Raw genomic sequence first — 23214 nt, 5'->3', positions numbered from 1 at the left:
TCTACACAAACCTTGAACCCCATTTCCAAAAATATATAATAATAAGATATGTTTTATAAAGATAAAAATGTGAACAATCCCTGCACTAGTGAACTAATAAACAGCTTCGGACCAATCAGAATCCAGAACTCATCAGCGTTGTGTTGTAAATGATACAGATAATGACTGACATCAACACTTATTTTTATTATTATGGTTTGTGTGTGTTTCATTTGACACTACATACGAGTGACTGTGAGGCCTATGTGTAGCAGTGAGACAGTGATGGCATTGTCCCACAAGCAGGCAAACACCAGTACCTCCGTCAAGATCACTGCGCAGGAAACAGACCCAAAGTCACAAAACTGTGAAACATAGAGTTTTAACAATCCTCAGCCACAAGCAAGAGACTTTGTGTTTATACCTGTTAAATCCAGCAGCTTTAATCAATAGTTAATCAACTCTACTGACTTTTAGCCTGTAAATTAAACCTTGACCGTATTTTAGACGTCTTCTCATTTAGGGACAATTTGAATTTGTCAGCATGACTCACCAGGATCTGATCCTATATCAGCTCTCGCTGTAACAGACATCACAGACATTCTCACACCAGGAGAGGGCACTGACGCTCATTTATTTTAAAATGCCTTCTCTGGTGTTTGCTTCATTTCCTGTCTTGATTGTGTTCACCTGTTTTAGAGTTTCCTCAATTCCTCAGCTGTGTGTTTATTCCTGAGTGATGGCTGTATTTTCTATAATATTTTATATGATTAATTTTTAATCTTGAGTCCTGAGCTGAGTTCCTGGTCTCCAATCTTCAGATGTGTTGTTTTTTTCCCTATGACACTCGCAGGTTAAGCTAGAAATGCATTACATTTACATCATTTGGCAGACGCCCTTATCCAATGCGCGAACAAAAGTTTTTTTTTGTTTGTTTTTTTTCTGGCACCACCTTGGTGCCAGAACAGAAATGATTCTTGTAGTATACTTGCCTCTTACCCTGAGAGATGGTGGAACCAGTTGAGCAGTGCTGAGATCTGAAGGTGCAAGGTGTAGTGTGAGGAGTGATGAGGGCTTTGAGGTAAGAGGGAGTTGGTCCATTTTGTGCTTTGTAGACAAAGTCTGGTGTTTGTAGACAAACATCAGGGTTTTGAATCTGATGCGTGCAGCTACCGGAAGTCAGTGGAGGGGTGGTATGAGAGAACTTAGGGAGGTTGAAAACAAGCCGTACATTTGCATTTAGAATCATTTGCAGAGGACGAATAGGTAGTCGGCCAGCAGTGCGTTTCAGTAGTCCAGTGTTGAAATGACAAGTTACTGACCAAGTACCTGAGCAGCCTTAGCAGTATCTAATATTTCTGCCAGATATGCTGAGATCTGATCAGAAGCTTTGGTATCTGAGGGTGGGAAAGAGAAGATAAATGTGACACGACACATTGTGACCTCATTCTATCTGAGAAGAACAGAGCAGTGACATTCAGTATGAGAAAACAGCAGTACTCTGATCATCCAGAGAGATTTGACTCTTGGTGGCAGGTGTTGTGTAAGGAGAGTGTGTGTGGACGCTGTTACTGGGAGGTGGAGTGGAGCGTGGACATATGGTGTGGACATATCAGTATCATATAAAAGACATCAGCAGGAAACGAGACAGTATTGAGTGTGTGTTGGACACAACAAACAGTCCTGGAGTCTGCGATGTTCTTCTACATCTCTCTCTTTCTATTACAACAATATTAAGACTGCTCTCAGAGGTCCATCATCCCACAGAATAGGAGTGTATTTGGATCACACTGCAGGAACTCGGTCCTTCTACAGTGTCTCTGACACCATGAAGCTCCTCCACAGAGTCCACACCACATTCACTCAGCCTCTATATGCTGGGTTCAGGTTCAGTCTTCTGTCAAAAGTGAGGTTGTGTGATCCACAATAACATGTATCTGGTGTTTTATGGTCAGTAACAAGTACAAATTGATTCATGAATGATCTTATAGACAAAGTGTTTCATTTCAGCAGGATTACTAATTATAGTGTCATTAGATATACAGATCGTATACATATACATATACGTATATATACACATACATATACATATAGAGGTTGTTACCAAGAAACAAAACAAACATAACACAAACACAGAATATTTATTCTTTGTAACATGGTAATCATGTTACTCTGGTGATCCGACTCCTTTGAATTACTCGTTTAAATGAATCGGATATCTCAAGCTTTGATTCGGAGTTGCCGAAATATAGAATTGTGCTTTAATTCTGTCATATCACATTGTTCTGTAACCCCAGTGGCTGATTTCAATGTTTTTATTGAAAGTAAATTTGACGGATTACATTAAAATGGTTTGCACCAATCCACTGGTATATGAAGGATTTCTATTAAATTATGAGAGTTAAACAATGTTCAACTACTGAAACGTCTCTAGGTTACGACCGTAACCCTAGTTCCCTGAGGAACGAGACGCTTCCTCAAAACGCTATGGGAACGCCCCTGCATGACCGCGCTCTGAACCACGTGTGTAATCTGACCAATAGGCGTTGAGATGTGACGTCATCGGTGGTGACCTTGCGTAAACAGGAAGCTATAAATGGCTGTGAGATGGATGAGACACTAGCTACTGCGAGAGAAGGTAAGTGCCGCAGGGATGCAGGGAGTGTGGCACGGAGATGCAGCGTCTCATTCGTCAGGGAACTAGGGTTACTCTTGTAACCTAGAGACTTTCCCTTTCAGAACTCGAGCTGCGTCGAAATGCTATGGGAACAAGTGTCCAATCATGCCACACTGACCAGACCCTGCTTAGAGAGTGAGGGCCTCGGCACCGGCACATAGGACCCCGGGGTGGCTCTGAGGTCAAGGTCATAGAACCTGACGAAGGTCAGTGGGGTGGACCAACCTGCAGCGTCACAGATGTCTGGGGAGTGCCACTCATGGTCCAGGCCGTAGAGGCCACCACACTCTGGGTGGAGTATGCTCGGGCCCCGAGCAGTGCGGGGAGGCCAGAGGACTCGTGAGCCGACACAATCGCATCCACTACCCATCTGCTCAATGTCTGCTTAACGGCCGGGAAACCCTTCCTGTTAGGGCCATAGCAGACGAGCAGCTGCTCCGACTTTTTCCACGGACTCGTCCTGCAGAGGTAAGTGACCAGTACTCACACTGGACACAGTCGGTTCTGTCGTTCCAGTTCAGGGGTTGTAAACAGAGGAAACTCTGGAGTGGAGAAGGGTTTTTACTACCTCGGTAGAGAGACCAGCTGCTATGAACTGTGCCCCCTCAGGGTCAACAGCCACAGCCTCCACAGCTCTTGGTGGGGGTGCACCAGGGTTCCGCCTGCCTGTGAGAGGAGATCCCTCCTGGGAGGAATTTCCCACAGAGGGCCCCCGAGTAAGGACACCAGATCCGCAAACCATGGCTTGCCTGTCCATCGAGGTGCTACCAGGAGGAGACGGACTCCATCCCGGCAAACTCTCTTCAGAACTCCAGGGAGCAATGTGATCAGGGGAAATGCATACAGGCGTAGCCTTAGCTACGACTGCACCATGGCATACAGACCTGAGGGGACAGTGCGAGGTCTCCCGGGTCGCAAACAGATCCACCTGGGCTCTGTCGAACCACCGCCATATGAACTCCACCACCTCGGGGTGGAGACGCCATTCCCCAGGCCTCGGCCCCTGCCTCGACAGGGCATCTGCTCGGACATTCAACCGTCCAGGGATATAAATGGCCCTCAAAGAGAGGAGTCTGTCCCAAGACCATAATAGGATCGCTCGTGCTAGCTTGTACAAAGGGCAAGATCGGAGGCCCCCTTGCGGTTGATGTAGGAGACCACCGCAGTATTGTCCATGCAGACCAATACATGGCGATCTCTTAGGTCTGGGAGGAAGTGTTTTACCCCAAAAACCCCTCCATCATCCCCAGGCAATTTATGTGCCATGAGAGAAGTGGGCCGCTCCACAGACCCTGGGCGGAGTGGCCACTCATGACTGCACCCCACCCCAGAGTGCTAGGCCGAACGGGAGGACCCAATATTGGTAAACTTCGCCCCCGAAAGCAAACCTCAGGAACTGCAGGAAGGATGGAAACGTGAAAGTATGCGCAGGAGGCCGAGCAGGATTACGCTGGACCCACTGGGAGACTCCTTGCAGCTCCTCCCAAGCTGTCAGAAAGTTCCTCAGGGGAACCAGCCCCTCGAGGTACAAAGATTTTGAGAGTCCATGTGATGAGGCTTCAGCAGCTAAACCTAAACCTTGCTCTGTGAACTTATCCTGAATGATCTGATCTTCTACTGGGGTCTCATTGGCAATCGAATTATCACAAGTGTTTCATGAGAAATTTCATGATCGGGTTGAGCTTGCTTGCTCATTTGTGTTTCAAACATTTCAGCTGTATGATCAGGGAAGCTGGACTTTGCTTTAGGTTTTAGTTAATTTTCAATGGAGCACTCATCCCGTTCCTGCAATGAAAGACCTTTCATTTCATCAAGCGACTCAATTGGTTCAGAAGGTTCAGATGATTCAGTAGATTCAGACGGTTCAGTCGAGGCAGGTGATTCGGTTGGGTCAGTGGGTCTGGTTGAATCCGATAACTCCGGTGACTCAATTGGTGCATACAGTATGGTTCAGAAGAGTCAGATAATTCAGATGAGCCGGAACAGTAAGATGGTTCAGATGGCTCTGGAGAGTCAGATGATTGAGTCATGGGTTTGGGAACGGCCTGGTGAAACAAGAGCAGCAAGCATACCACGGTGCCATAGCAAATACAGGAAGCCTGGAACCGAGAGAACATACCTCTGTAGCCCTGTGGATCATTAAACTTGACATAACTTGCAATAGTCTATACGTGAAGTGACTAGTGAGTGAATGAGAACTGCAGTATTATTATTAGAAAGAAAGGGACTGAGACGATTAATGTTGCACAAATGGAGGTATGCAATCCGTGTGCTGTTATTAATTTGAGCTTTAAAAGATAGTGTGCTATCCAAGATGACACCCAAACTGTTATATAACCGTCGTGCCGTCCACGGCACAACACAGAAAATGACCACTAGGGGATGAGGCTGAAGCAAATTCATTGTAGCTTTTAAGCATTAAATCCTCTAAATTCACGGTTAAACTTATTTTTGTATTAAAGCTTAGACTCTCAAGATTTTTTTAAGCCCACACACAAAGCATAATATGATTTATAGCCGTCATACTATTTGAATCAAAATTGGTAGTGAACTGAACTAGGCGGCGCTAGACCAGTTGTTCCCTTACATTTAGACGCTTCCCTTTCTTCACTAGGGTATTATTTTCCAAAACAAATGCTTCATAAAAATCCCCAAGAGTCCAAGGAACTGGAATCTGTAAGCCTTTTAATCCAAAATGCTTTGGTTGCCTCGCAAATATTCCGTTTCTGACCGAAAACTGGAAACAGCAGTTCACCTTCATCCTTTGTTTTGGCTCTCACTTCTCCCATGAGGCTTTTAAAACTACACTGTTGCATAAGATTTATAGTCCAGGGCCTAACGAATCAAACAAGCCCTCACTTGTGCCAATTGGCACTTGTAGTGCAGAGATAGACGGCTGAGAAGCCAATGATGTCTCTCCATCCTAGGTGGGACACCCTCCCATTGACTGACAATTGCTCCCTCCAGTAGCAATTTCATGAACCAGGACAGCTCTTTAGCCAATAAGGAGACGATTCCAACGGTATGCAACATGACACGTCTCTGAGGCCTGAGCTGTACAGAAATGGCTGCGCAATGGGTTTATTGCGCAATTCTCAACTTTCACACTCTCACACCTCAGGGTGTCAGGTTACAGGCCTTTTTTAACAGCAGACTTCTAGGCAGAGGGGTTCTCTTTGTTTTAGGCCTTTTAAACTGAGCATGCAGTCTTTTAATTCAAAGTTACACAGTAAACAAGAAAAACATGACCGGACGGACATATCCGTAGAAAAATATTTTTATAGAAGCCATTTTGGGGTCTTTTGACTTGATTTTTTTTGGGAAAAGCCAAGACATGTGGCTATGACCCTCAGTTGTTATTTGGTTCCTAACATGTTCCAGAGCAATAAGATTAATCAGTTTATCAGGTAAACAACTCAAACGGAAATCAAAACCTTCCATTCTAGCCTCTGTAACTTTGTGTCAGTAAGGAATGGAATCACTCTGACACTTGTATCTGAAACTAGAGAATCTTCTTTCCAATGAGACCAGGCTCACCCCTGTGTGTCAAAGTATGTGGGAGGTGTACCACTTTTTATGTGGGTAGGTCATGTAGGCGAAAAACCTGCAAATAGGGGGCGAGTGCCTTAACAGGTTTGAGAGGAAGGACAGATTGCAGTATTGTACAGATCTAGTGCCAACAAGCAGAGCCTCAGTTTTATTGCCATTTACCTTCAAAAAGTTCACTGAGAGCCAGTCTTTAAGTTAAGCTAAACAGCTTGACAAAGACGGCATGAGGAAAAGTACCAGTGGGTGTGGCAGACAGGTAGAGTTGGGTGTCATCCGCATAGCAGTGAAAATTAGTACCATATTTCCTTAAGATATCACCAAGAGGAAGCATATATATATAATGAAAAGAAGTGGGCCCAAGACAGAACCCAGGGGAACACCAGTGGTGACTGTAGATGTTCTTGAAATAAAACCTTTTAATTGAATACACTGACTGTGCCCAGATAGATATGACCTAAACCAGGGGTCGGCAACCCGCAGCTCCGGAGCCGCAAGTGGCTCTTTCATCCCTCTGCTGCGGCTCCCTGTAGATTTGGAAAATAAATGTTTAATTTAAATGTATTTTATTTTAGTTAGTTTTTTAAAAATGTAATTCTAAATTCTAAGATTATGATGCTCTTGTATCATTAAAATAAACCGTTTTTAGTTTTTTTTGTTGCTCAAAATACGTGTCATAACCGCCGACTTGCGAAATCCAACACACAGAAGCAGACGCTTTTTTGGTTTGCTGCAGCCGGCAAGTTAAAATTATGGTGTCATGCATTTCGGTCTTTTCTTACGCTCTCGCGCCACACATCGTATTTCTCATGCGGAAAAACTGACTATCATATATTTAATAAGCCGCAGCACCCAAAATGTATCATTCCGCACCGCTGTTTCTATGGAACCGGGCAGGAATCAAGCGCGTCTCAGTTCTTAGTCGAGCCGGACACTTATCAGCCAATCAAAAAAGGGGCTATACAATAGCCAATCAGAGAAAATCACATTCTGGGAAAGATTTAACGCAACAACCAATGAAAAAAATTGGGGTTGCGAAGGGGTTGGAGATGTCACGGTTACCTGTCTTCAAAACTTGAGAGCCCATCCATGAATATGAAGAGGACTCAATTATACATTAAACATTTTTTTCACTCAATTTTCATTGAACATAACGTTGCCGACCCCTGCCCTAAACCAAGACAGAACAGTGCCAGTAATACCATTGGAAACTAATCTTTCAAGAAGTATCTTATGTGAGATAGAATCAAAGGCAGCGCTCAAGTCTAGAAGGACAAGTATAGTTAAAAGCCCCGAGTCAGCTGCCAACAGTAGATCATTGGTTATTCTGACAAGAGCAGTCTCAGTGCTGTGCTCAGAATGTGGTTTCATACAAGTTATTATTGGACAGATTTTCATGAATTTGAGTTGCAATACACTTTTCAACTACCTTAGAGATAAATGGTACATTTGAAATAGGATGAAAATTTTCAAAATTGAATGGATTACCCCCTGGTTCATTAAGTATGGGTGTGATAATAGATTAAGCGATGGGGGTACAAAACCAGAACCAAGTGAACCATGAACAATTTTGGTAACCAACGGCAAAAGACTTGACGTACAGCCACTCTAACCTACGGCCTTTAGTTTTAAATTCACACAGTTCAGGTGTAAACCAAGGAGCTGAATGTACAAATGAAACAGTTTGAGTTTTCACAGGTGCGAATTCATCTAAAATCATGCTCAGTCAATCATCGTAATATTTTACCAGTTCATCAACAGTAGATAAAACAGATTTACTGGAGAAAATGGCAAGTTCATCAGCAAATGTAGGTAAATCAATGTTCTTAATGTTCCGAAATGTAATCGGCAACACAGGTTTACCTTAAAAATAGCTAGTTTGGCACAAAATGACACCAGAAAGTGATCTGACATGGATAGATCAGAGACATTACAATTAAAAGGTGTTATACCAGAGCAGCAAACGAGATCAAGAGTGTGCCCCTTAATATGAGTGGGCAGTGTGTTAAAGTGTTGTATACCAAAGATGATAAAAATTCGCTTTTAGATGCATTACTGACATTATCTACATGAATGTTAAACTCACCCAGAAGGATAACATTTGAGGATATGGAACATAGATAAGTCAAGAGTTCAGATAGTTCAGTTAAAAAGGCATTATTGTTCTTGGGAGGGCAGTAGATAGTTATGAGGATGGTAGGAATCGCTCCATTGATTTTTATGGCAATTGACTCAAAAGAATAATATGTAGACAAAGGCCATTTTGGGAGTAGAGGCAGGTGTGGCAGCGGCTATTTTAGGAGCAGATACCGGCGTGGTGGCGGATATTTTGGGAGTAGAGGATTTTTCATCCGGGTTTTCCCATAAGTTCCATCGGGTTCGGCTTTCTAAATTACTGACAAAACCCCAGAAGTCCAAAATGTGTAAGTTTTGCATCTCTGCCCGAGACAAAGGCTCATCCAAACCGTCATTTAAATACAACTTTAATTCCAAGTCGCTGAGGTTCAAACCAGCTGCACATGTTCAGAATAATTGGGCAAAAACAACTCACCGCTCGTCCTTGTTGGCAGAGAGACATCAAGTCATCCAATGTGTCCCACCATTCTTCCTCAGTGGAGGTGGGCAACACTTGAACTTGTATGCCACTATATCGGTACATGTCAGGGTACGGGAACACACCAACCGGAACGGGGAGATATCACTGCTGAATCCTTAGATGAGTGGTCGATAAAGGTGCCGGAAGACTTACTGGGAATGCTGGATTTGGTTGCAGTGATGAAATAAACCACTGGATCTCGTCGGGCCAAGTATTCTGTCACGCAAGTGGAACAGGTTAGATCCAAATGCTGGTTTATTAGGCAATATCCAAAACAGGCAAGGGTCAAACATCAGGTAAACAACAATATCAAAGGAAATCCAAAAACAGTAGTCAATAATCCGGGCGTAGGTCAGAGCAGGTAGCAAACATTCATAAACACGATAAACAAGCAGGGTCGAAACAAGGCAATAGACAGAACAGAATAATGCACACAGTGCTAACAATACTTCACGACATCAGAGAGTTCTGAGTGAGCTCAAATAGACCAGGTGATAACAAACAGGAAACAGGTGTGCTGAGTCGGTGGTGCAATGAATTGTGGGAAATAGTGGGAGTCCTGATGATAAAGTGCAGCAAATCCTCTGCAGGACAGCAGAGGGAGCCCTCATGGCTCTCATAACAGTTCTCTTGTGGTGCCGTGACCAAAGAAATAAGTTCTTATCTGTTAGTAAACCATGTTGTATTCAACTTGTCAACACTGGCTTTAGGAAAACCTTCATTATTGTAGTTTAAATGTATTTTGTTATATGCAAATAATCATAATGATTCCAAAAAAAATGCAAATTAGTCTAAAATGTGATGTACTTTACCTGGACATCACTGGACTTGCCACCAACATCAGAACTTCAGGCCTCTTCTCACTCACTCACTCATTTTCTACCGCTTTATCCGAACTACCTCGGGTCACGGGGAGCCTGTGCCTATCTCAGGCGTCATCAGGCATCAAGGCAGGATACACCCTGGACGGAGTGCCAACCCATCGCAGGGCACACACACTTTCAGGCCTGTTATAAGTTATTTTTATTGTGAGTTCAACACTTAAAAAATAAGTTTCCTGTCATAAATAATAAATGTTTCCTGTCGTACTCAAACGTCTAAAATTCTGCATTCCCCGTGAGAGGTTTATGATGATCTCACTGTATCTCCAACACTAATATTTTTTAATCTCTTCCACCCTCTTCTGGTGATTGTGTGGAACAGCAGCAAGTTACTAAACCGTTTGAAGGAGATGGTGTAAAAGCAGCTTGGTTTTTTTTTAGATCTTCATGCAAAAAGCAATGTAACAGTTTGGAGATTAACGTCTTCCAGGACACAGCAGGAGGGGATTATAAGAACATCCTGAGAACCAGTGAAGAAGTCATTGAGCTCAAGGTTCGCTGATGCAGCTACCTTCTAGGAGATGAAAACTGGATGAACTTTGGAAAGAAGATGAGTGGGCAGAGGCAGGGTTATGATCTGGGTAATGTTCTACTGGGAAACCTTGGATCCTGGGGTTCATGTGGAGGTTATTTTAATTTGTACAACCTACCTAATCACTGCTACAGACCAAGATCACTCTATCATTGCAACATTGGATTGCTAATGTTAGAGTCATCAGTTAGAGTTACTCTGCAGTTCAGGAATGATTTGAGGAACATGAATTGGCTTCCAATTTCCACACATACAAATTTGATCAAGCATCTGTGGGATCTGGTGGACGAAAAAAACGATCCATCGAGACTCCACCTCTCAACTTACATGAACTTTAATACCACGGCACTCCTTAAGAGGTTTTGTGAACTTTAGACCTTGATGGCTCAAAGCTGTTTTAGAGGCACGAGGACAGAATGCATAATATTATGTGGTGGTTATAATGTTACAGCTCATCAGTGTACACTATTATTTAAAGCTTAACAAGTGAGAGATCTTCAGGATCACAAAGATACTCTTACAACCATGTGGTCAAAATCTCTCTCTCTCTCTCTCTCTCTCTCTCTCTTGCTCTCTCTCTCTCCCGCCCTCTCCACCCCATTTCTCTGCCACCCAGAAGCAGGAAGTCTCTCTCCCTTATTTCACAGAAAATGCTCTGAGTGACACTCTCTCTCTCTCTCTCTCTCTCTCTCTCTCTCTCTCTCTCTCTCTCACACACACACACACACACTCTCTCTCTCTGTGAGTTCAGGAAAATGGCAGAGGCGAGTATTTCAGTAGATCAGGATCAGTTCAGCTGTTCAGTGTGTCTGGATCTCCTGAAGGATCCGGTGACTCTCTCCTGTGGTCACAGTTTCTGTAAGGTGTGTATTAATGGCTGCTGGGATCAAGAGGATCAGAAGGACGTCTACAGCTGTCCTCAGTGCAGAGACACTTTCACTCCAAGGCCTGTTCTACGCAGAAACAACATGCTGGCTGAAGTGGTGGAGAAACTGAAGAAGAAGACTGAAGACCAAACAGCTTCTCCTGCTCACTGTTACGCTGGACCTGGAGATGTGGAGTGTGATTTCTGCACAGGGAGAAGATACAAAGCCATCAAGTCCTGTCTGGTGTGTGTGGCTTCATTTTGTGAAACTCATCTTAAAACTCATCTTGATATTCCTGCTTTGAAAAAACACACATTAATTGAAGCCTCTGGAAATCTACAAGAGAAGATCTGCTCTGAACACGATGAAGTTCTGAAGTTCTTCTGTCGTACTGATCAGAGATGTATTTGCTCTTTGTGCCTGTTGGATAAACATAAAGGCCACGACGCTGTACCAGTTGCAGCAGGAAGAGCTGAGAAACAGGTGAGAACTCATCCGAATGATATTTCTCATTTAGATTCAGCAGCTTTGGTTCAATTCACTTCAAATTTATTTGTATAGAGCTTTTAACAATGGACGTTGTCTCATAGCAGCTTCACAGAACATAAGAAACATTATACAAAAAGTTTAATATTATACAAAGATTAGTATTTGGTCAGTTACAAGATTAAACTTGTGATTGAAGAGTTAAGTAAAATAAATGTATTCAGTAAACATATCTTTACTCAGTGTTCGTCATAAACAGATCAGATGAGTGAACCTTCACTCGGCCAACAGACATTTTACTACTTAAACTAATCTGAACAAGACAGTAGTGAACTTTAACCATTTAACTGTCAATAATATTTAACCCGACATCATTTAAAACATCATATGTGTCCTCAGAGTGAGTTAAAGGAGGAGCAGATGAAGTTCCAGCAGAGACACCAGGAGAAGCAGAAGAAGGTGCAGGAGCTGAAACAGACTGTGAACACTATAAAGGTGAGCAGTGAGCAGAGACAGAGCTGCTCCTAGAAACACACACAACATGGACAACATGGAGACATTTAGAGTCCCAGTAAGATAGAGAATGAGAGATGAGCTTTAAATGGACCTTCATGTGTTGTGTGTCTCCTAACAGCTCAGTGCACAGACAGCAGTGGAGGACAATGAGATCATCTTTACTGAGATGATCAGCTCCATGGAGAAAAAGCGCTCGGAGGTGACGGAGATGATCAGAGCTCAGGAGAAGGCTGAACTGAGTCGAGCTGAACGACTCCTGGAGCAACTGGAGCAGGAGATTGATGATCTTCAGAGGAGAGTCACTGAGATGGAGAAGCTTTCACACACACATGATCACATCCATTTCCTCCAGGTAACACACACTGTCTGATCTACAGAGTCAGATGTTCCTCACACTCTCTAAAACACCTCTCATTAAAGCAGCAATAAATGTCCCTGTCTGACATCACAAGTGTGTCTTTCATCTCATTTCTTCTCTGTAGGCTTTAGCTTCTGGACCTCAGTCTCCTCTATTAAACAGAACAGATTTTGTCACGTCCAGCATCAGTGTCCCTCAACATCTGTCATTTGATGGAGTGAGGAATTCTCTCTCAGATCTAAAGAATAGACTGGAGGAATTCTGTGAGGAGGAATTCAACAAAATCCCTCCATATGGTAAGAGGAGCTGCTCCTGCTGGAGAAACATAATGATGGACGTCTTTACTCGCTCTGTAAAGTGTTATTTCTTAGCGATGCTCCTGCTTACTTTTCTGCTCCAGTTTACTCACCTGACACTTAGAAGTAAAATACTGATTTCAGATGAATTAACTGACTTCATCACTTTCATCTGTTTCCATCTTTTACACAACCTGATGATCTTCATCTCCATTTTTCTCGCCACAGCTGCAGCAGTTCAGATCATTTCACCACCAGAGCCACAGAACAGAGAAGAGTTTCTGAAATGTATAACACACACACACACACACACACACACACACACACACACACACACACACTCACACACACACACACTGAATTCACATGAATATACAGTATTCTGTGAATTAAACCCAACATGTCCACATTGTTCAGTTTGTTTTTCTCTTTTATTTTAGATTTCTGTTCTCTGACTCTGGATCCCAACACGACATATGGTCACCTCATTCTGTCTGAGAAGAACAGGGTGGTGACATTCAGTATGAGAGAGCAGAAGTACTCTGATCATCCAGAGAGATTTGACACCTGGTGGCAGGTGTTGTGTAAGGAGAGTGTGTGTGGACGCTGTTACTGGGAGGTGGAGTGGAGCAGTGATGGTGTGTCCATATCAGTCTCATATAAAGATATCAGCAGGAAAGGAGATGGTATTGAGTGTTTGTTTGGACGCAACAAACTGTCCTGGAGTCTGGAATGTTTTTCTTCCTCTTCTCTCTCTTTCTATCACAACAACATTAAGACTGATCTCAGAGTTCCATCATCCCCCAGAATAGGAGTATATGTGGATCACAGTGCAGGAACTCTGTCCTTCTACAGTGTCTCTGACACCATGAAGCTCCTCCACAGAGTCCACACCACATTCACTCAGCCTCTATATGCTGGGTTTACACTTGGTCTCCTGTCAAAAGTGAGGTTGTGTGATCCACAATAACATGTATCTGGTGTTTTATGGTCAGTAACAAGTACAAATTGAATGATTAATGATCTTATAGACAAAGTGTTTCATTTCAGCAGGATTACTCATTATAGTGTCATTAAAGAGGTCGTTCCTGAGAAACAAAACACTTGTGAAATGTAACACAAACACAGAATATTCATTCTTTGTAACATGGTAATCATTTTTATTTTAATCTAGAAGTGAGGTTTGTAGGTTTAAGGGGTGTGTCTGTGTTCAGAATAAACCAATCACATTCACTCTTATGTACAAAGATCATTCATACATCTGCACCAATGATATGATTCTGATGAACTCCAAATAAAGAAGCTTCTGTAGGACTTTCTTTAAATTTGATGCTTTATTTACATTTAGAATCTCCTGACACAAATATGATGGGGGGGGAGGGGGGGCAACACATAACACACAGTTCAAACTGTTAAGAGATTTCAATCAGAAGTTTTGGAGGTCTGCAGGATGCACAAAATTCTTCCAATACAGATGATACACCAGAATCTGACCCCCGAAGATCATCATCACTAATCCTGAACCTGGAAATGAACCAGTTAGAGAACAGATTAAACACTAAAACCTGTGTGAACATGATGGATGAATGATTCAGATTGTAGCGGATTTCACCCAGCACCACAAATGACACACCGACTCCAGGCTCTTTGGTGAATCACGTCTGCAGTTTATTAAGCAAAAGACACGGGATCGATCGATCACACACACACACACACACACATCCTCTCACCAACAGTCTGTCTGAAGGATGTGAGACAAACAGATTAATCCTGTCTTCCATTAACACAGTGACTGCAAACTTAAAATCTGGGTCTCAGTTGGCTAAATATACAAAATACACGACTTAAATAAAAAAACACACACATACTCAATTAAAGGCAAATAAACAACATAACATATCTTCAGACTCAATCCACCAAAATTTTGTATTTAAAACGAATATTAAAAGGAAAAACTCGCACTCTAAATTTCCATGCGGGCGGCAAGATTAAACAAACAAATTAAGGCCGTTCATTTCTAAAACTTGAAATGCATCTAACTTCTCACAGAAAATCAAAAATATAAACTCAATCCATCTTTCTAACACTTCTAACTTTAATATCAACTAATATTTTTAACTCTTTTTACATTTGTATTACTCGTTGTACAGAGATGCAAAGAAACCAACCTGACTCTCTTCAGTCACATGTAGAACTGAGAGAGTCAGACGCAACAGCGCCTCTAAGTGACGTCACACCAATGTAAACTAATTTTTTAGTCATTTTTTTCCCTTGTGCTATATAAAAAATGAAAATTACATGGATTGATAAGAAAAACATAAAATTACAAAAATAATTAAATACATTCAAATGAAATCTCTTTCAAAATAAAAAGACACTAAAGTTTGCTGAAACACAAAACTCAGAACATTACAAGATGTTTACTCCACTGGAACTGGAACAGGGGTCAGTAACAGAGTCAGGACTCACCCTGAGAAATCCACCAGTGTTCTGTGGAGGGGAAATCGGCCATGACTGAAACACAACGGGACACAAAACTCCACTGATTTACATCCATACGTGTGAGAGGGGTCAGACCACTGAGTCTCCACCACCATCTCCAATGTGAGTCAGTAAGTTACTGTTACATGGAGAACTGGATGATATTTACAGAATAAAACTCAAGGATATGGTATTAGAAGAAAATACTCATCACTTCAGATCTACACAAACATTGAACCCCATTTCCCATCATGCATCGCTACCTACAGACCAGACTGCACCTGACCAATAGCTTAGTTTTTATCTATTTAGAGTTACAGTGTAATAATATATAATAATAAGACATGTTTTATAAAGATAAAATGTGAACAATCCCTGCACTAGTGAACTAATCAACAGCTTTGGACCAATCAGAATCCAGAATTCAACAGCGAGAGCAAGAGACTTTATGTTTATACCTGACAAATCCTACAGCTTTAATCAACAGTTAATCAACTCTCCTGACTTTTAGTCTGAAAATTAAACCTTGACTTTATTTCAGACATTTTCTCATTTAGGGACAGTTTGATATTTTCTCATCAATTTGAATTTGTCAGCATTACTCACCAGGATCTGATCCTACAGTATATCAGCTCTCGCTGTAACAGACATTTCCTTCTCACACCAGGAGAGGGCACTGTCGCTCATTTATTTTAAAATGTCTTCTCTGGTGTTTGCTTTATTTCCTGTTTTGATTGTGTTCACCTGTTTTGGAGTTTCCTCAATTCCTCAGCTGTGTGTTTATTCCTGATTGATGGCACAGTGTGTTGTGTTAGGTTATGTACTACTATATTTTATATCATATATTTAGGGCCCGAGCACCGACTGGTGCGAAGCCCTATTGTTTTTTCTCGGGATTATTATTAGGAACTGAGCACCGAACGGTGCGAAGCCCTATTGTTTTTGCTCAGGTTTAATATTATTTATTTGTTTGTTTGTTTGTTTTGCACACATTGGCCAATTGGGGTCCCTTAACATGCTCAAAAACTTTTGAAATTTGGCACACATGTCAGAGTTGGGTGACGCTAGGCTTGGGCAAAGGCTGGAATACGTGCATGGCAGGGGGGCTCTGTAGCACCCTCTGAAATGCAAAAACAAACATTTGTGCACAGATCGGGCAATTATGTACGCATATGTACGAGAGTTGGTACACATAGAGATCTCATCGACCCGAACAACTTTCGTGCTCTAAACTATGAGCTCCGGCCCAACAGGAAGTCGGCCATTTTGGATTATTTCATAATTGCATGCGGTGAACTTTTAAATAGTCCTCCTAGGGAATTCATGCGATTGACATCAAACGTGGTGAACATGATGCCGAGAAATTGCACTTCCTAAATTCCGAAAGGATTTTTGATATCTCGAACGGTGCTGCCATGGTGAGGCGACTAAGTTATGGTGAATTCAGAGAAACAGGAAATGTCTGATATCTAAAGCAAAAAATGTTTTATTGGAATGACACGCGGTGTGTATGTTCGGCCAAGGATTCCGATCGCATCGATCTGCCTATTGTGAATCTTGACCAATAGGCGCCAGGAAGTGCGTCAGTCACAACAGTTGCATGTAGTGAACTTTTAAATATTCCTCCTAGGACATTCATGCGATTGACACCAAAAGTGGTGAACATGATGCCGAGACGTTGCACTTGCTAAATTGCGAAGGGAGTTTTGATATCTCGAACGGTGCTGCCATGGCGAGGTGACTAAGTTATGGCGAATTCAGAGAAACAGGAAGTGTCTTCTATCTAAGCCAAAAAATGTCTTATTGTGATGACACGCGGTGTGTATGTTCAGCCAAGACTCGCATCGATGTGCTTATTGTGAGTCCCGGGTATAGCGCCACCAACATTCCCCAGGAAGTGTGTCAGTCACAGAGGTTGATTTTTTGACAGCTGCATGCGGTAAACTTTTAAATACTCCTCCTAGAGGATTCATGCGATTGAATCTAATGTGAAATTGTTAACGGATTTTTAATATCTCAAACACTGTTGCCATGGCATCGTTTACTTTTATTTCAGGCATATTTAAGGCTTTTGGCGTGCTTAGATTAACTTGAAATTTGACACATACATCACATTTGTCGGCTGTTAAGTGTGGAGTGCTAGTTGAAGTGTTTCATGAATAAGTAGGTCTTCAACTGTCATTTGAAAATAGCCAGTGACTCAGCTGTCTGGACCCCTAGGGGAAGTTCATTCCACCACCTTGTTGCCAGAATAGAAAAATGTTCTCAACTTCTCACTGATACTTTTGTGATTCGCAGAGTTTTGACAAGTTTTATAGCCTTGATATTGTTTCTTGTTCAAAAGTGGTGACAGAAAAAACTCAGCACCCCGAACCTGAAACCTCTTCCCTCTCCCCTGTCACAATTACATCATAATCAAAATGAATATTCATTCATTCATTCATTTTCTACCGCTTATCCGAACTTCTCGGGTCACGGGGAGCCTGTGCCTATCTCAGTCGTCATCGGGCATCAAGGCAGGATACACCCTTAATAATTTCTTTCTATAATTAATTTCTAAATGATCCCTGTCTCCACCCATAGCCAGAACTCTGTCTCATTTACAGAAAGAGCCTCAGATGAGTCGGACTTTGTCCTTTACTCCTGTCCTCCCATAAATAAGGTTTATTTCAGAGGAGCTCACCTCAGTCCTGGAGCTTCAGGCTTGTCCCCGGAGCTCGCAGCAGGCGCGCACACAGGAGAGAAAACAGCCTGGCTATTGCTGATGTACCCGGTCAGTATCACTCCCCGTGCGTCCTGGTGCCGATTCATGCTGCGCCGCGCATTATTAATGCCTCCCTAATGACTAGACTCTTCCTTAACAACGGGAACAACAGAGGAGAGAAACTCCACCTCTTCAGAGCAGGGAGAAACAAAGTCTCCTCTCCCTTCGTCAACATGGCCGTAATGATTCACTCTGGTGATCCGACTCCTTTCAACTATGTTTAACCTTCCTATTTTCCTTCGGACTATTTGACCCAGCTGAAAGGTTTGATGAAAGTTTAATGTGTCATAACTTGTGTTTTCTTACACATATTTACCTGAAATTTACCAGGATTGTTCCAAATTATGAACTATGAATTAATGTCTATTTTCGTTGAACTATGTGTTCAGACCAGTATATACTATGCGGATTGGATCCTCCTGGGTCATTTTGACCCGGCCACATTTAGGGGGGCATTAGGTCACACTTTTGCCCTTTTCAGCACAATGAACATACATACAGACATGAAAATGCACACATAAAATGTCCACTAACACACACACCTAAAACACACATACACATACCACACACAAACACACACACATACACACAATTGGGCATTGCATTTCATTAGGCCTCCAGAAAAAACAAAAGCTACTCACATGTAAATATTTCACACTTGTTATATGCATTTGTCCAGCTGCGGGCAAAATCTGATCTACCAACAAGCTTCACACACACACACACACACACACACACACACACACACACACACACACACACATAATAAAAGTTTCCTGTCATACACAAACATCTAAAATTCTGCATTCCCCGTTAGAGGTGTATGATCTCACTGTGTCTCCTTCAGCACTAATATTTTTTAATCTTTTCCTCCCTCCTCTGGTGATTGTGTGGAACAGCAGTAAGGTACTAATCCGTGTGAAGGCAATCGTGTAAAAGCAGCTTGGGTTTTTTTGAGATATTCATGAAAGCAGCAATGTAACAGTTTGGAGGTTACACAACAGGAGAGAATTATAAGAACATCCAGAGAACCAGTGACAGGGTCATGGAGCTGATGCAGCTACCTTCCAAAAGGTGAAAACTGGATAAAATTTGGAAAGAAGATGAGTGGGCAGAGGCAGGGTTATGATCTGGGTAATGTTCTACTGGGAAACCTTCTATCCTGGGGTTCATGCGGAGGTCATTTTGATTTGTACAATCTACCTAAACACTGCTACAGACCAAGGTCACTCATCCATGGAGACTCCAACTCTCAACGTACATGAACTTTAATACCACAGCACTCATTAAGAGGAGTTGTGGACTTTAGACCTTGATGGCTCAAAGCTGTTTTGGAGGCACGAGGACAGAATGGATGATATTATGTGGTGGTTATAATGTTACAGGTCATCAGTGTACACTATTGCTTAAAGCTTAGCAAGTGAGAGATCTTCAGTATCAAAAAGATACTTATGAAACCATGTGTTCAAAATCTCTCTCTCTCTCTCTCTCTCTCTCTCTCTCTCTCTCTCTCTCTCTCTCTCTCTCCACACCCCCTTTTTTTCTGCCACCCAGAACCAGGAAGTTTCTCTCCCTTAATAAACAGAAAATGAAATGAGTGATCTTTCGTTCTCACACTCTCTCTGTGAGTTCAGGAAAATGGCTGAGGCGAGTATTTCAGTAGATCAGGATCAGTTCATCTGTCCAGTGTGTCTGGATCTCCCAAAGGATCCGGTAACTATCCCCTGTGGTCACAGTTTCTGTAAGGTGTGTATTAATGGCTGCTGGGATCAGGAGGATCAGAAGGATGTCTACAGCTGTCCTCAGTGCAGAGACACTTTCACTCCAAGGCCTGTTCTACGCAGAAACAACATGCTGGCTGAAGTGGTGGAGAAACTGAAGAAGAAGACTGAAGTCCAAGCTGCTTCTCCTGATCACTGTTACGCTGGACCTGGAGATGTGGAGTGTGATTTCTGCACCGGGAGAAAACACAAAGCCATCAAGTTCTGTGTGGTGTGTGTGGCTTCATTTTGTGAAACTCATCTCAAACCTCATCTTGAAATTTCTGCTTTGAAAAAACACACATTAATTGAAGCCTCTGGAAATCTACAAGAGAAGATCTGCTCTGAACACAATGAAGTTCTGAAGATCTTCTGTCGTACTGATCAGAGATGTATTTGCTCTTTGTGCCTGTTGGATAAACATAAAGGCCACAAAGCTGTATCAGTTACAGCAGGAAGAGCTGAGAAACAGGTGAGAAAGTTTTCCACAGTTAAATAATCTTGATGATAGTTTCCTGTCTACAAACAGGTCCTTTAGTTATATGATTTTAAATAAACTATGACTTTTATTTCAATTTATGTATTAATCAAAATGATTCTGTAAAAGTTTATTAAACTGAATGTATTCTGAACAACAGAGAATTACGCTTCTATGCAGTGATGATCACAATCCAGTCAGATCAGTTATTAAAAATTCCAGTGATAGGGTGAGGCAGGTGAATACACACACACACACACACACATGAAATCTACAGAACAAATGGATTTGTATTAAACTGAAAGTAGTAGCTTTACTAATCAGTTTGGCCTTCAGGATCATCAGAATTTACTATTTTTGTCTTTCACTATAAACATCATGGAGGTTATTTCTAGCCTGCAACAAAATGTAGTAACCAAACAGAATTCATCAACACTGTGCTGCCGGGTGATTAGACATTCTGCTGTAAGAACTAATAAAGTAAATGAATTAACTTCAACAAGAGTTCAAAGTAACTTATGTGTCCTCAGGGTGAGTTAAATCAGGAGCAGATGAAATTCCAGCAGAGACTCCAGGAGAAGCAGAAGAAGGTGCAGGAGCTGAAACAGGCTGTGAACACTATAAAGGTGAGCAGTGAGCAGAGACAGAGCTGCTCCTAGAAACACACACAACATGGACAACATGGAGACATTTAGAGTCCCAGTAAGAGAGAGAATGAGAGATGAGATTTAAATGGACCTTCATGTGTTGTGTGTCTCCTAACAGCTCAGTGCACAGACAGCAGTGGAGGACAATGAGATCATCTTTACTGAGCTGATCAGCTCCATGGAGAAAAAGCGCTCGGAGGTGACGGAGATGATCAGAGCTCAGGAGAAGGCTGAACTGAGTCGAGCTGAACGACTCCTGGAGCAACTGGAGCAGGAGATTGATGATCTTCAGAGGAGAGTCACTGAGATGGAGAAGCTTTCACACACACATGATCACATCCATTTCCTCCAGGTAACACACACTGTCTGATCTACAGAGTCAGATGTTCCTCACACTCTCTAAAACACCTCTCATTAAAGCAGCAATAAATGTCCCTGTCTGACATCACAAGTGTGTCTTTCATTTCTTTTCTTCTCTGTAGGATTTAGCTTCTGGACATCAGTCTCCTCTATTAGATAGACCAGATTTGGACACGTCTAGCATCAGGGTCTCTCAACATCTGTCATTTGATGGAGTGAGGAATTTTCTCTCAGATCTGAAGAAGATACTGGAGGAATTCTGTGAGGAGGAAATCAACAAAATCCCTCCACATGGTAAGAGGAGCTGCTCCTGCTGGAGAAACACAATGATGGACGTCTTTATTTCTTAGCGATGCTCCTGCTTAATTTTCTGCTCCAGTTTGCTCATTGCATTATAAACCAATAAACTGACTTCATCACTTTCATCTGTTTCCATCGTTTACACAACCTGATTTTTTCTTCATTTTTGTCTCCACAGCTGCAACAGTTCAGATCATTTCACCACCAGAGCCACAGAACAGAGAAGAGTTCCTGAAATGTATAACACACACACACACACACACACACACACACACACACACACACACACACACACACCTTTAAATGAATTAAACCAAACATGTTCACATTGTTCAGTTTGTTTTGCTCTTTTATTTTAGATTTCTGTTCTCTGACTCTGGATCCCAACACGACAAATTATAACCTCATACTTTCTGAGAAGAACAGAGCAGTGACAGTCAGTATGAGACAACAGAAGTACTCTGATCATCCAGAGAGATTTGACATCTGGTGGCAGGTGTTGTGTAAGGAGAGTGTGTGTGGACGCTGTTACTGGGAGGTGGAGTGGAGCGGTGATGGTATTGTGTCCATATCAGTCTCATATAAAGACATCAGGAGGAAAGGACGGGGTGATGAGTGTCGGCTTGGACGCAACAAACAGTCCTTTAGTCTGGAATGTTCACCTTCTTCTTCTCTCTCTTTCTATCACAACAACATTATGACTGATCTCAGAGTTCCATCATCCCCCAGAATAGGAGTGTATGTGGATCACAGGGCAGGAACTCTGTCCTTCTACAGTGTCTCTCACACCATGAAGCTCCTCCACAGAGTCCACACCACATTCACTCAGCCTCTATATGCCGGGTTTACACTTAGTCTTCTGTCAAAAGTGAGGTTGTGTGATCCACAATAACATGTATCTGGTGTTTTATGGTCAGTAACAAGTACAAATTGAATCATTAATGATCTTATAGACAAAGTGTTTCATTTCAGCAGGATTACTCATTATAGTGTCATTAAAGAGGTCGTTCCTGAGAAACAAAACACTTGTAAAATGTAACACAAACACAGAATATTCATTCTTTGTAACATGGTAATCATTTTTATTTTAATCTAGAAGTGAGGTTTGTAGGTTTAAGGGGTGTGTCTGTGTTCAGAATAAACCAATCACATTCACTCTTATGTATAAAGATCATTCATACATCTGCACCAATGATATGATTCTGATGAACTCCAAATAAAGAATCTTCTGTAGGACTTTCTTTAAATCTTGTCTTCATTTCATGGTATATTTACATTTATAATCTCCTGACACAAATATGATGGGGGGGGGGACAACACTCAGTTTAAACTGTTAAGAGATTTCACGCAGAAGTTTTGGAGGTCTGCAGGATGCACAAAATTCTTCCAATACAGATGATACGCTAGAATCTGACCACAGAAGATCATAATCACTAATCCTCAACCTGGAAATGAACCAGTTAGAGCACAGATTAGACTCTAAAATCAGTGGGAGCATGATGGATGAATGATTCAGATGTTTATTCAACTTGAACTGGAACAGGGGTCAGTAACAGCATCAGGACTAACCCTGAGAGATCCACCAGTGTTCTGGGGAGGGGAAATCGGCCATGACTGAAACACAAAGGGACACAAAACTCCACTGATTTACATCCATACGTGAGAGGGTTAGAGTTAGGTGGAGGGATTTG

General features: G+C 42.1%; 1 protein-coding gene across 1 annotated transcript; it reads left to right on the top strand.

Moving 5' to 3' along the window:
- The first annotated feature begins 10940 nt into the window (after positions 1-10940).
- Positions 10941-22743, top strand: LOC113643297 (E3 ubiquitin/ISG15 ligase TRIM25-like). The gene is made up of 12 exons (XM_047817967.1): positions 10941-11560; positions 11963-12058; positions 12198-12431; positions 12562-12733; positions 12962-13021; positions 13174-13698; positions 19564-20210; positions 20747-20842; positions 20982-21215; positions 21346-21517; positions 21702-21761; positions 21883-22743. The coding sequence occupies exons 1-12, from the start codon at positions 10967-10969 to the stop codon at positions 22413-22415; spliced, it is 3423 nt and encodes a 1140-aa protein (XP_047673923.1). The 5' UTR covers positions 10941-10966; the 3' UTR covers positions 22416-22743.
- The last annotated feature ends 471 nt before the right edge of the window (positions 22744-23214 follow it).

Source organism: Tachysurus fulvidraco, chromosome 9 (genome assembly GCF_022655615.1).
Source record: "Tachysurus fulvidraco isolate hzauxx_2018 chromosome 9, HZAU_PFXX_2.0, whole genome shotgun sequence".
Lineage (NCBI taxonomy): Eukaryota > Metazoa > Chordata > Actinopteri > Siluriformes > Bagridae > Tachysurus > Tachysurus fulvidraco.
This window is presented reverse-complemented; position numbering and strand designations above follow the sequence as displayed.